This window comes from Triturus cristatus, chromosome 2_1 (assembly GCF_964204655.1).
Source record: "Triturus cristatus chromosome 2_1, aTriCri1.1, whole genome shotgun sequence".
In the NCBI taxonomy this organism is placed as follows: Eukaryota; Metazoa; Chordata; class Amphibia; order Caudata; family Salamandridae; genus Triturus; species Triturus cristatus.
The window spans coordinates 1089865690-1089880083 of NC_140581.1; the positions used below are offsets into that span (position 1 = coordinate 1089865690).

The 14394-nt window shown below is 44.8% G+C and overlaps 1 protein-coding gene across 1 annotated transcript in view; it reads left to right on the forward strand.

Moving 5' to 3' along the window:
* LOC146866399 (afamin-like) overlaps window positions 1-14394 on the forward strand; it is a 221006-nt gene that overhangs the window by 12284 nt on the left and 194328 nt on the right. Inside the window, exon 3 of the mRNA XM_085640589.1 lies at window positions 8278-8341. Within this exon, the coding sequence (XP_085496715.1) occupies window positions 8278-8341 (64 nt within the window). The remainder of the gene's footprint in view (window positions 1-8277; window positions 8342-14394) is intronic.

Sequence of the window (14394 nt, forward strand, 5' to 3'; positions counted from 1 at the left end):
TCGAATTGGAAGTTTAAAACTGCACACCGATTGCTATTGCAGGCCTGAAACATGTTTTATAGCGCTATTTAAGTCGGTGGCACAATAAGTGCTGTAGACCCACCTGTAGCATTTAATTTACAGGCCCTTGGTTCATGTTGTACCACTTTACTAGGGACTTATAAGTACATTAAATGTGGCAATCAGGTGTAAGGAATTGTTACCATGTTTTAAGGTGTGAGCTCAAGCAATTTAGCACTGGTTAGCGGTGGTAAAGTGAACAGAGTCCTAAAATCAACAAAAAACATATCTCAGCAACAAGAGGGGCGAAGATAAAACATTTGGGGAAACACCACACTCTGTTTATGTATGAGATCTGTATGGGCCAGTTTATTGATCATGCCAACATTTTCATTAAGCTGTACTTCTGGTGGCAGTAAAGTTCTGAATATATATTTCTCTAATTAAACATTTTCACTTTATCGTACTTTAATTTCTGAGGAAGCATCTTGTAAGTTGCATAGTAGCAAACCTATGTTTAAGCATTCACTCTATTTCACTAAATTTTACTGTTAGTAAGCCCAGATCATGTTTGCAGTCCAGTGTCTAGATTGACAACTGAGGAGCAAAGAGACCACATACAGTCTGAAACAGATGAAAAACTCTGGGACTTCCCAGAGCTGGATTTAAATAGAACCTTTATAATATTTGCAAGGAATAACCTGACCTGTAATACACATTCACCTACAGATGATAACTTTCTGCATTTGGTAAACTTAGTCTGTAATTTGCATGATTAACAGGTTTATAAGCTGCACCATAATAAATGGACACTAGATCTATAAATTTTTTCCTCGCAATAAATTATCTCTTACCCTCCTGTAGCAAACCCTTAATATCATAGGTGAGTCAAAAGAAAGGAAAACAACGGGGCACATTTAGAGTTTTGTGGGAAGCCCACCATCAGTTAGAGGTGTGGAGGTAATAATTTCTGTTACCGTGGCAGACTATAGTGGGCAGTGACTATATTTAAATATTTCTGCATGCTCAGCAGATGTCTCTGTATTTGCAGAGGACCTGCCATCAGGGCGAATAGTTTCAAAGCAGTGAAAATCATATGAATAGCCACCATGTTTCATGCTGATGTTCAGTCTATCTTTTGTTTGACAAAAACAAGCTCTCAAAGTTGGAGGTTTTTTCGTAAATCAAAAGAATAATGGCCCTCACATCGTGGGCCCTTCCTCCCTGGAATGTGGGGGTTATTTTGTTTTTTTTCTTTCAAGACCCCAGGGTTTTCCTGGTGGTCCCGAACACTAAAAAAAGTACGTCAGGCCACCCACTCTAAATAGGGCAGATGGTCTGAAGTATTTAGATCAACTGCCCAAACTCAATTGGACGATTGGTGTAAGATTCCGCTGTCCAAGCTGGCATGAGCACAACCGGCAGAAACATGATGATTCATCCAACTCTAAATAGAATACCCTGTTGTCCAAGTTCTAGCTAAGCCTTAGAGTCTGTACAAGATGAGGATTTGTTTTGTTCCTCTCGTAGAATAACAAGTGCAAAGTTAGTGTTTATAATCCTTGGAAGGATGACTCCTGAAATAGTATGTAAGTATCAAAGTCTAATTCCTTGATTATAAGAATTATCCTAGAATGCTTCTCTGTATCCAGTAAGTTTATGCCAATTACAGGTGATGATTCTTTGAGTTCCTGTCCCTGGCATCAAAGGTCTGGCTGCAGCCACTAAGTATTGTGACTTCCTAGGGTCCCCTTTATTTTCTCTCTGCTACAGTTTTCATGGAGTAGGAACCGCCGTGAAAACCGTGGCAGAGACGAAACTCGTAATACGCTTGACAGGATTGCAGCTGTCCCGCCTAGCATGTTGAGGCCTCAAGACCACTGCGCCACAGCCAGGGATCTCGGATCCCTAGCGGGTGCAATGCTGCAATGCTGGTCCAACCGCCTTGCTAATCAGACCTCAGTGCCAGTGCCCTGACCCTAAAGTGTATGTCGATTTGGCTGTACCAAATTGGAAATGGCAAACTTACATTTAAGCCCCTAGTGAATGGTACCCTGGTGCCCAGGGCATGTATGTTAGAGGGGTAACCCAGCGCTAGCAGCACTGGTAGTGCCACACAGGAGGTCCCCAAAGTTAAACGAGTCCCCAGTTCGCCATCTCAGACACGCCCCGGGGGGTGGCGTAGGGAAGTGAGAACACTAAGAGAGGGGTCTCGCCATCTTGGGAGTAGGCAGAATGGTGCATTCAAGGATAGCCAGGTGCCACACTCAACAGCAGTGGTCTTCAAACTTCTAAATGCTGTGTCCCCCTTGTAAAAAAATAAAAGTCCTCACCCCCCTAAATTTTTTCACAATTATACTGCTACATTGGCAATGTTTAAATATGTCTAAACATATTTAAACATTGCAGCCAAGCTCTGTTACTCCTTTATTACGCATACTCCCAGTTAGGCAATAAATGACAAAAGATATTAGCGATTGCCCATTACAAGGTGACTTACTGCCGCTCATGCTTTTAAAACTTAAAGCAAAACATGATGCTTCTCTTGGCTAGACACTGGTGCACCCCTGAGATCAGTTAAGGCACCCCAAGGGGACCCGCGCACCAGTTTGAAGACCCCTGCTCCACAGGAAGTGGTCACCAGGTGGGAGGGAACCTGGTAGCCTATTGGCTACCAACCGCATCCTGCCCTGAGGTCCCTTTTCAGGGTAAAAGGGGCACCCCTGGCACTCAGACCTCAGATTTCGACCGATTTGGAAGAAGGACCGAAGAAGGAATGCCCTGCTGCACTGAATGACCAGCAAAGGAAGGCTGCACCAACTATGACTGCACCTGGTGGTTAGCGAGGAGAGTACCTTTGCCTGCAGTGTCCTGCTCAAGGAGAAGTCACCTCCAAGAGTCCAGTAAAGCCAAGAGAACACCAAGGGCCAGCTGACTGGCCTTCAATTTGTAGCACGGAGACTTAGCAGCTGGAAAAGCCTGCTGGGGCAAGTTGGTAGCTCAAATCCTTCAAGCCGCTACCACAGCCACTCTGCAGCATGAGGACCACGACCCAATGCACAGAGTTGCCCCTGTGTTTGCTGAGACCGGAAATGCTATCGGACTGTTGCTGGGACCCTCAGAAGGTGAGTTATCAACGCAGAAAGGATTTGCCTGTGACAACGGGCAACTGCCAGTAGAAAGGACTTCGTGCAATATTGACCCAGCAACCAGGACCCCTCAAAATCGTTTTGGACGGAGGAATCCCTGCAGGAAGACCCCAATCAAACATGTTGAATCCACAGCATCCTTAGAGCATCTTCAGCATCCTTCATCCTTTGCATCAGAACCTCTCCATAGGAATCGATTTCAATGTAGACCAAGTGCCTGGAACTGCTGAAGGACTGCTTCTTCTGTAAAAGTAGCTGTTTTTAGGACCTTTCTGGCCCCCCTGGCTAGCTTCCTGCCGGAGTTGGTCACCCCAAGTACTTGTAACTGACCGCATTGACACTTACCTAAGTTTTCCTTGAAAAGGTTTCTAAGTGTATAATTCATTGACTTTGCCAAGGCTTGTTTGCAGTTGAGTGAAATTGCTTTGATTCATTAGTGCTCATAAAATAAATATCTCCGGAACCCTCTGATGGATCTTTTTCATTCTAGTGTCTAAATTCTTATAAAAAAATATAGCTTATGTTTATAAATTGGTGTCGGATTTCTTGAGTGTTGTGTTGATTTCTTCTTCAATTGTTTTGATGCTGCTTAAATGCTTTACATGTGTTCCTCTGTGTAAGCCTTGCTGCTCAGTGCCACAGCTACCCAGGATTGAGCTGAGGGTGTTTTCAGACGAAACCTACCAAACCTGAAGGGGTTGGTAAGAGTATTACACAGTGAGGTCGCACCACCACACCGTATAATACACTCCATTTCCTCACAGCGTGCAAGGCAGAGATGCTGCAAAACTAGTAAAATTATGCTAAATGGGCAAGATTGAAAGTTGGTAACAAGTGCAGTAGGCATGGACTTTTTAAAGACAGTGATACTTCAAATTGCTGAACAAATACACCTCATGAGCAGGAAAAGCTGCGGAAGAGCAATCGAGGCTGGGAATCTAAGCATAATCTAGACAATCTTGAAAAGGTTCAGATTCCATGTCGTTCTGCTAGGCTGAAGGAGGCCATTATTTTGAGTAGAGGTTCACGTCCCCAGCTCCTCTTGTGAGCCACAAGACACCCAAAGACAGACCAGCCACAGCTGAGTGAGCCCTAGTTGTGGTGTGGCTCAGACTCTCACCAGACTGGTACCTTGCACATGCATGGGTGAAAGACGAAGCACTTGGTAGTTGCTTCTCTGACAGCACAGACTTCCACTTTTAAGTACTAATAGGGAGTGATAGTTCAGGTTAAAACAGAGAGAGTATGGTGAAAGGTGACTTACCCTGCTTCCATCGTTTCAGGTCTGGCATCTACTTTTGTTCAATCCTGGCAGCTTTTCAAAAATAGGGATTTTAGTTGTTCATAGCAACTAAAATAGTTGTTCACTAACGAGGCACCTGGTCATCACTTAGAGACCAAGGGAATAAGGTCACATTAAATATGGAGGAAACAACAGAGTTCCTATAGGGCCTCCTTACATTAACAGTGAGCTTTTCCCCACAACCAAGAAATGTGAGTGGATTGGTTGAAAGCTCTGAGGTGACTGGATGTCCCAGCAAATGTGCGAGAAATGTAGAGTGAATTCTGAGAGGCTAAAAAGAGTGAGGTGAAATGATGTGCAGATGGCTAAAGCGTGATAGTGATCCAGCGCAAAAACCCTAGCAACAGGAAAATAACCTGTACCGATATCCTCCCTGTGTCACAGACCCAACGTCACTCTAACTCATTCACACATACAGTCATTGGTGGGGCCCATAACACCAACACTCACACGTTACTTCCACACCGGTCTGCACACACAGGAGGGATGAGTGATTCAAGCGCCGGACATGTGGGGGAAACACCTTATAACCTATAGGGAAGGAAAAGTCATTTACAAAATATACATTAACACCCTTTCGTCTACAGATCCTTAATCCTAAAACATCAAGGCACTCCTCCCACTTCGGTCAATGGACCAAATCAGTTGGATTGGTTGATGGTGATTTAGAACCAGCTAAAACACATTTTAAGACCTCAGAATCTATCTCTTTAAATTAAACTTGCAACTCATGAACTCTCGTTAATCAATAATTGTTTATCTAAAATTTCATAATGATCTAAATTTGCATTTGTCTCGTCAAGGTTTTAGAAAGTTTATATCAAATTTTTAGTAAATCGCAGAACATCATATTACCTAATCTTGCTATTTGGAGTCCTCTAATTCATTGGCTCTGCATAATTTTGTCATAAATCGTCCGAAAGCAAGCCAAAGCTCAAAGTTCTTTGCTCAGCACGCTACAGTCCCAAAGATCGGCAAAGGACCAGAGACGTGCAAGCATCTATCATTGCCCGTAGATTTAGGAAAAGTTCGCAGTCATCAGATGATCGGGCAGCATCCAGACCTTCAAGGATTCAGGAAAACGGAACGTAACGTAGCGCAAAATAGGAAGCAAAAGGCGACGCAACAACGTCGATTCCTCTCTATTCTACTACCCCCTTTTATAATACAAAGAAGCAAAGATGATACAATTTAATAATTTAGGACAGTCGTGATTGGCTGGTTGAGATCGTCCGACGTCAGTTTTAAGTTTTCAGTTCAGTTCGAGGGGTGAGGTCATGAGATAGTCCAAAAGTCAGCTTGTTCCGGTTTATTGTAAGGTTGATTGTTCTCTGGTTTTGGCAGACGTCCCACTCTGTCCTTGTTCGGGTACATGGTGAACAAAGGTCGTGACAAGGTTTAGGAGAATCCTTGAACATGTGCAGCTCACTTCGTGCCTCGTGGAACAGTGGCCACTTCGTTGTGTGGTGTCAGCGGCCATCTTGGATTTAGGCCCAAATGCTGACTTAAGCGAAACAAACACAAAAGAGTAATTAATACATTGAAACAATAAATCTAATGTTAACCCCTTACTAATTCCTTTATTTGCTTGTATTTATCTAGCATATAGCAATATTTAAAGCCATTATATTCACCTTTTCGGTCCTCCTCTTGGGCAACATACAAAAGCAACATACAGCATGCAGTATTCTAATTACCACATATACTGCTGTTAATATGCGTACATATTTTAGTCATAAAGGTTATTTTAGCCATGCAAATGCAAATCCCACGTGTAATTTTAATATTAATAATGTTGGTTAATAAACATGCAAACTCGTTTAATAATATTATAGTTAATAGATTATTTAATTAATATTTTCATGCAGAATAGAGGAGGTATACAAAATTTTGCACTACCCGCTCCATCAATAGTAATGTAGTTCATTATTGAGTGTACATGGAGTATGAGGCAGCATGAGGAGTGATTGGCAACAATGACTGATGGTGTCAAAGGCTGTGTTAGAAACAGAGGACCATGGGTAGTTCAGTTCTGAGGTATTTAAATGGACATTTGTGGGAAGTGTTGAAGACACTTACAAATGCCAGCTGACTGAAGGAGCCATGGGGGCCATCTCAGGTTTCTTTAGCTAGTGACCATGGTTGCTCTGCCCCAGTGAGTGTCTGCTATATTTTATAAGTAACTACCCTGGTGTTTTATTTTTTCTGGGGGTGGGAGGCGTTAGAGAAGTCATTAATTTAACTGAGACAGAAGGCCTCTTTTAAAACTCAAGATCATGGATGAGAAGAAAAGGCAATCTTAGCGACAAAATTCCGAGGGCCCAGAGGAAGACGTCCACTAGAGGTCAAGGATTGACTCTTAATATGCCCTATTTTAGAAGTGGCACAAACCAGGGTTGTTAATGTAGACATGTATATTAAAAGAGTAAAATATCGGAGACTAATATCAAATAGAATAAAGAGAGGATGTCTACAATTTTCATTTGTGCCGTCATTTTTTCCGGCTCTCAGGTGGTCATGCTGGCTAAACTTGCAAGCAATATATTCTTGCAAGTGGAGAGAAAAATACCAGCTGTGGTGTTGATTGAGCAGTTTTCATGTTCGCCAGGGCCACACACTTTGCCTTCAACATCACACTTTTATGGAAACCTTAGCATACACGGTATAGTTAAAGCCTGTGAAGGCTCATTCTACAGTGGGGAAGGGCTGGGATGGCCTTCTGTGCATGGGCCAATGACTACTATTCTTTTACACTCCCAGTCCCTGAACACTTGACACTTAAGACCTTGCTGGTCCCTGGGAGCCCAGTTGAAGCATGACTACAGTTGCATGCCTCAATGCAGCAATGCAGGACAATGTGATTTGAGCTGCTGCCCAGAGCATCCTTGTGCAAAGTCACTGTGTACAGTGAATTCACCAAGAGATTGTCACCAGCGGGAAAGTCCCCATGGTATTGACAATAGGAGTGAATTTAAAGCATTCTAGTGATATTGCACTAAAAGGCATTTTGAAGACAACCAGTGGCTGAGTGAGGGTGATAGGGCAAGGCAGGGAGGGAGTTACATGAGCGGGAAAATGTAGAGGGGGAGGGAGAAATGACACAGGGAGGAGTGGGGTTGAATACAGTGGATTGGGGGGAGGCTTGGTCAGGAAAGGGTGGGCCCAGTAGGAGAAGGTAAGTACACTCTTGCATGGGAGACAGAGCATAGCAAGAGAAAGGAGAAAAATAACCATAAAGGCATTGCAGAGGCAAGTTAGAATAACCCTTGTGTGTGACGAAAGCAACAAATTTGCAGTGACCACTATGAAAGCTGGCTATAGGTGCACCTATTTCACAAGGGTTTCCAACTGCTTCCTTTATGGAACACGTTCATTCAAAATAGATAGGTTGTATCAGATGACTCTTGGAGTAGGACAGAATATTTACCCAAGGTGCATCAGTGATCAAACAAGGACCATTTCAGATCTGAGGAGCTTGATGCAACTGTGTACTGTGCACCATCTCCATGAAACCACCTGGTTCCAACAGAGCGATGAAGATGCTTTGCATTGGAGTGTTTCAACAGTCACATCTAATTCACCACTGATGAAACCAGCAGGTATGTTGCCCTGGCCATTTCCTTCAAAGATGCATGAAAGTCTTCATATGAAAACATGTCCCCAGAGCGACTCTCGTTCTTCCATCCGTGCAAAGCATGTGGGCACCAATTATGTAACTACTTTGAACATTTTTCGAAAGCTTGTCTTACATACAGTGGCAAGCTAAAATTCTCTTCTGAAATGTTTTCTAATTAAAACACTAATAACCCTCTCTTGTCTTCTCAGGAGAAAGACCAGGAAACACTGGATGTGACCTCTCGCTCAAAGTCGACGCCTCATTTAAAATCAGGTAAGTTATCCTGTTTGAAAAAAATATTTGTGGTGAACTTCACAATTGAACTGAGAGTTTTGAAACTCCAAAGTCATTGGCAATCCCCTGCTGAAAAAATTATCAATGTGATTTGTAATCACATGCACTTAACTGGCCAATGTTGGATGTGGCCCTTTTTGCAGGGTTTCACCCAGATTTTTGCCTTCTGTTGCTGAACCTGTTTTTTATTGGCACTGCACTTTTTCCCATGCTAACCAGTGGTAAATTGCTTGTGCTCTTTCCCTAAAACCTGATACAATTGGCATCTACCTGATTGATACAATTAATTTACTTATATGTCCCTGGTAAATGATACTACATGTACCCAGGGCTTGTAAATATAATGCTACTAGTGGGCCTACAGCACACCTTGTGCCACCCACTAAAAAACCTTTTAAAACATGTTGCATGCCTGCCAATGCAGCGCGTAGAGCAGTTTAAACTGCTATTTCGACCTGGCATAATAAACCTTTTGCCAGGCCTAAACCTTCCTTTTTAATACTTATAAGGTATTTCTAAGCTAACCTCTAAAGGCTCACAAAGCAGGGTGCATTGTATTTAAAAAGTAGGACATGTGGGTTAAAGAATTACGGGGCATATCAGCAACAACCGGCGATAATTATCGCTAAGCGCACTTAGCGCTAGGATAATTATCGCCGGCTAGCGTAGATTTTTATCACTGAGATAGCGTGCTATTAGCAACGCTTATCTCAAAAGCGATAAAAATCCTAGCGCTAACTGCCTAACATGAGATTATCGCTGGAAACCCAGCGATAATCTCACGAAATGTGGCGTTAGCTTGTTGATAGGGACTCACAAACTTAGCCATGATATCCACCTTCCATAGGATATCATGGCTAAGTCAGTCCTGAAGCAGGCGTAAGGAAAGGAGCGATAACAGGGGTTATCGCTACTTTCCCTGCCGCTATGCTTCATAGCGTGGGGCTTGATGTTAGGAGAAATGTCGCTTAGCGACATTTCTCCTGTCATGTCAGGTCAGGAACGCCCACTTTGCATCTCATTAGAGATGCAAAGCTGGGCGTTAAAAATAGGTGCGCTAATGCAAGGTTTCATGCGTTAGCGTGACCTTGCTAATTAGGCGATAAAATTATCGCCGCTTTTCGGCTGAAAACGGCCGCAAAAGCGGCAATAATTTTCTATCGCCGCCTTCTAAATATGCCCCTACATGTCCTGATAATGATTAACTCCTAAAGTCGTTTTTCAGTACTCTAAGGCCTGTCTCACCCATTGATTAGCATGGGATTAACTTATTACATTTAATAAATGAGAATCTTTTAATTAGAGCAGATAGAAATATGGTGTTTGCATTCAAAGAATTGTAATTTAAAATCCTCTTTAATAGTAAAGTCAAATTTTAAGTCACAATTCTAAATATGTTACTTTTAGAAAGTTGGCATTTTCTTATCCTAACCATTTGTGCCTTCTGCCAGTGTTCTGGATCATATGACCGTGAATAGCTCTGCTGTTTGTGTATTTTTTCAGACAGTGACACAATGGGGATTAGGTGTGGACAGGATGTGCCATCCTGCAAGGATAGTTAGGGGCGGAGCTGTAGCAGCCCCACTTACATTTCAAAGGGCTTTGCCTCCAGCACACGCAAAGGAACCTGACACTAGTATTGTGTCACCCAAGACTTCTTAGAGCCTTGACAGTTGAAGGTAAGACATTTCCAGATCCAGATGTTGGGGTAGTATGGGAATATTCACCCACTTCAAAGACTGGCGCCAGGAATAAATATCGGATGTCCAGAGCTACTCTTCAGTACAGTCCTGAAACCATGGACATTACAAAAGAAGGACTGCCTTTTCCTCAGAGGACTGCTCTGCTACTTGATTCCTGCCTTGTTCCCTAAAGGACTACCCTGCTGCTACCAGAGAACCTCCCTATTGTTTGAGGACTGCCCTGTTTTCTGAGAAGGTAGATTGGAACTGCTCCCTTAATCCCTGGCTACCTGTGTTTCACCAAGAGTCAGTTGGGTGACCTCCTGTTCTGAGCTACAGGGATGGAACAAACTCCAGAGGCCTTGTGCAACTGCCCAGCTGACCTGCCACCCTAGACCTGCTTGGACATGTAACTGGAGCTGCCTGACCCCTCCTGGACTCTTCTAGAGTGATTCCCTGATCACCAAGAGGTGCCTCTCCAGGTATTTGACCCTTGGCTGGCATCTGAGTGCACTCCTCTACAAGAAAAGGTGAAATCCTGATGTTTTGGGCTGTTCACGCCCATGAACTGGACTCTGACACTCTGACAACCGCCAACGTAAAGCTCCGGTGAACCTGAATTTTCATGTTACAGCAACTGCCAGTGATGACCAGCAACATGATATCTGCAATTTACTTTACCCTAACAACAACCTATGATGACTGCGAACGCGAAGCTCCAGCAACAACTGTGCGTGACACCTGCCCTGCTCTTTGGTATGCGCAACACTCTCCTTGCTCCTGGTGGCCTCCTCCACTGAAAACGGAACTCTTCATGCAGAACTTTGAGAAAGTAACTTTTTCAGCTGGACTGACTTGATCCCTGTATCTGACTTGAACTCCATCGTAGTTGGCCTGAACTTGTGACTTTCCCTTGGTCTAGCATGACCAGATGACTGCGAGTGCCTATCTGCGCTTTAGGGGCTATACTTACATACAACTTTGAAATTGCATATCTCCAGTTCTACTGATTTTTGTTGTTGTTTAGATATAATTCTGTTTATTTTTTTTATAATCAATCTTTATTGATTTTTTAAAAGGAAGGTTTACAAAAAAAAAGAAAATTTCACATTGCAGAAAAGGTAATCATCATAGTTAACTTCGAATAACCTGCCCGTATGGTCAGTTCGTATACATGCATGGAAACTACAACCACTTACTTGTCTAATGTTACCACATAGAATGCACAGACATAGAGATTTAATCAATCTAGTTGTTGCAACCATTTTCTCCATATCTTTTCATGTTTCTTTGGGCAACCGCTGGCTATAAACAAAGGTTTCTCCTGGGCAGCACACCAGTCCACCCCTCGACGCCATGTAGCTATTCTCAGGGGGCCGGGTCGAGACCATGTCACTGCGATGTAGCGTTTGACCACCATGGTAGCCGTCCCCAGGAACAGTTTGTCTGCCCGGACCCATCCAGGCCATCCATGACTCCCAAGATAAGGTGTAGTGGGTTGTGGGGCACCTGCCACCCTAGGACATAAATGAGTTCAGATTCTACCTTACCCCAGTACGTGGTGATTTCGGTGACCAGATCATGTGAAAGACGTCTGCTGGTATTTGCCCGCAGCGTGTACACTCTGGTGAGACTTGCAAGCCTGCCTAATGGAGAACGCTCAGGGGTGAGATAGGCGGTATGCAAGTAATATAGTTGAATTAGTCAGAGTTTTGCGGAAGTGGTAATAGTCTTGGGGGCCATAAGGGCATCCTGCCAATCTTCATCCTCTAAGGAGCCCAGCCATTGCTCCCATCTGTGTCGGAGCGGGTCAAGTGATGCGGAGCCATTGTTAGTAAGGGTGCGGTATATCCACGATACAACACCTTTACCCAGGTTTCCCTTCATGGTTTGCACCTCTGGTGGGCTAAACTCGGAGAGCGCGGTGCCTGTGGAAATGTGGGTACTAAGGGCGTGCTGCAGCTGTAGATATTTATAGAACTGTGAGGTATGGAGAATACCGTTTTTGTAAGTCTTGCAATGTCCCGATGTGGTCACTCGTCCAAATGTCACCCAGTTGTGATATACCGATGTGGTCGCACCCCTTGAAGCATACCAATGTGCTCCCACCTCCTGAAGCTCTCCAGCGCCGCCACCTCACCCAGCCACTTACCCTGCCAGAGAGGTGTCTGTTGCGTCAGTTTGTTGTTCCAGTCTGTGTGTCGTAGGACTGATCGCCAGGCCAGCAGCACCGCCCGGGTCACCGTCAGAGTGTTGTGGTAATTGGGCAGCCGTATAGAATGGCCAGGATACCGGTTGATGTCCATGTCTCCCAGCTCAGTTTTGTAAGCCGGATCAGACCAACCCCCTGAGAACCAGTCGTGGATGACGAACAGCCTAGTGGCTAGATAATACAGGTTGAGGTCGGTCTTACCTATGCTTCTGGCGAAAGGTGGGATTCAACATCGGGCTAGGGCTATACGTGGCCTCCCTCCTCCCCATAGAAACCTGGTAGCCATGCTATTCATCTCCTTGAACCAACTCAGTGTTTTGGATGATATATAAGAAGCGGGGGAGGATCATCATCTTGAATAGCGCAACCTTCCTGAGTGGGTTAAGTGGTAGATTTTGCCAGCGACGAAGATCATCTTTGGCTTTTTTAACAAGGGGGTTGATGTTTATTGCCCATTCAGGCTCGGGGAACAGTGCGACCCATATGCCCAGATATTTATATGATTGTCGTCTAATAGGGATGGTTGATTGCCAAGCAAAACAGTCCCTGAAGAGGTGGAGGGGGACCAGAGTCGATTTTGCTGGGTTAAGCCGGAGGCCTGAGACCTTCTCAAAGGCTTGACGGGTCTGGAGATATCTAGGGCCCGAGTGAGCTGGGTCTGCCAAAAAGAGCAGGACATCATCTGCGTACAACGCAATTTTATCACCCTGATTGCTTCCCCATTTCCATCCCTGGATTTGGTTGTCTGCACGAATGAGACATGCTAGGGGCTCCATCGTTAGAGCAACAAGGAATGGTGAGGGGGGCAACCCTGTCTTGTACCTCTTCGAATCGGAAAGGCATCTGAGAGAGCCCCATTGACGAGTACTGTTGACCCAGACCAATCATTATGAGCATGTCTTTCAGGTAAAGCCAGTCGACCGTGTCGAAGGCCTTTTAGAAGTCGACCAGGAGGAGTGCAAGCTAGGGGTTAAGCCGTTGGCAGTTTGCAAGAGCCAAGTGGAGGAGTTGCAAACAGTGTCTGGTACTTCATGCTGGCATGAAGCCACACTAGTCCGGGTGAATCAGTTTATTTAAGAAAGAATGTAGGCGTTGGGCAAGGATCGTGGCGTGGATCTTAATTTCAGTGTTAATTAAGGAAATCGGGCGATATTCAGTATAGGTTGATGAGGGGGGATTGCGTTTTGGGCTAACTACAATCGTTGCTATATCTGTTTCAGGGGGAAAGGACCCGGTGTCCATGGCATGTTGGAATAGCGCAGAGAGATGGGGAACCAAGAGGTCCAGGTATGCGGCGTAATACTCCTGGGGGAGTCCATCAGGGCCCGGTGTTTTTTGGGCTGCTAGTGATGAGATTGCAGCATTTATCTCTTCTGGGGTAAAGGGGAGGTCTAAGTCAGCCGCCTTGGACTGTGCTAAGCAGGGAAGGCTGACTCTCTCACGATCCAAAAGGGAGGCTTCGGGCCTGCAGATGGAGTACAGGCAGGCATAATAGCAAACATTTGTGCGATCGCAGGGGACGTGTGCTGGATAGTTCCATCAGGGTTGCGGATCTCGGGGACTATGCGATCAGCCAGGGGGTAGGAGGCCAGTCTGTATAGCAGCTTCCCGCTCTTGTCTCCCCACCCATAGATTTGGGAGATGGAAGAACGCCAAAGCAATTTGGCCGATTCCAATGAGATTTGCTTGATTTCTTCGCAGATAATGGCAAGTTGCCTGTCTTGTGTTTCGTCTGGGGATCTGGCGAGGCCGGATTCCAGACGGGTTGCTTGTGCCTCCTAGAGAGTTAGTCGGAAATTTTGATTTGTGCGTTGCTTCAGAAGTAGACTTTTTGCCACTCCTCTAATAGTGGCTTTACCTGCCTCCCAGAGGGTTCCCGGGGAGGGAACCGAGCCGATCTTAGTGAGGAGGTATTGACGCAGTTCTTTCTCAATACCTTTTTAGTCTCCTTGTTTTGTAGAAACCAGGCGTTTAAGCACCATACCGGGCGGAGTGCGCCAGGGGGTTCACCCAGGTGCATAAGTAGAGGTGAGTGGTCAGAGATCCCTCTGGGGAGAATAATTATTTCTGCTACTCCATGGCAGTCGGAGGCAGGCATAAAGATCATATCAATTCTTGCCTGCATGTTGGGCGCTGCT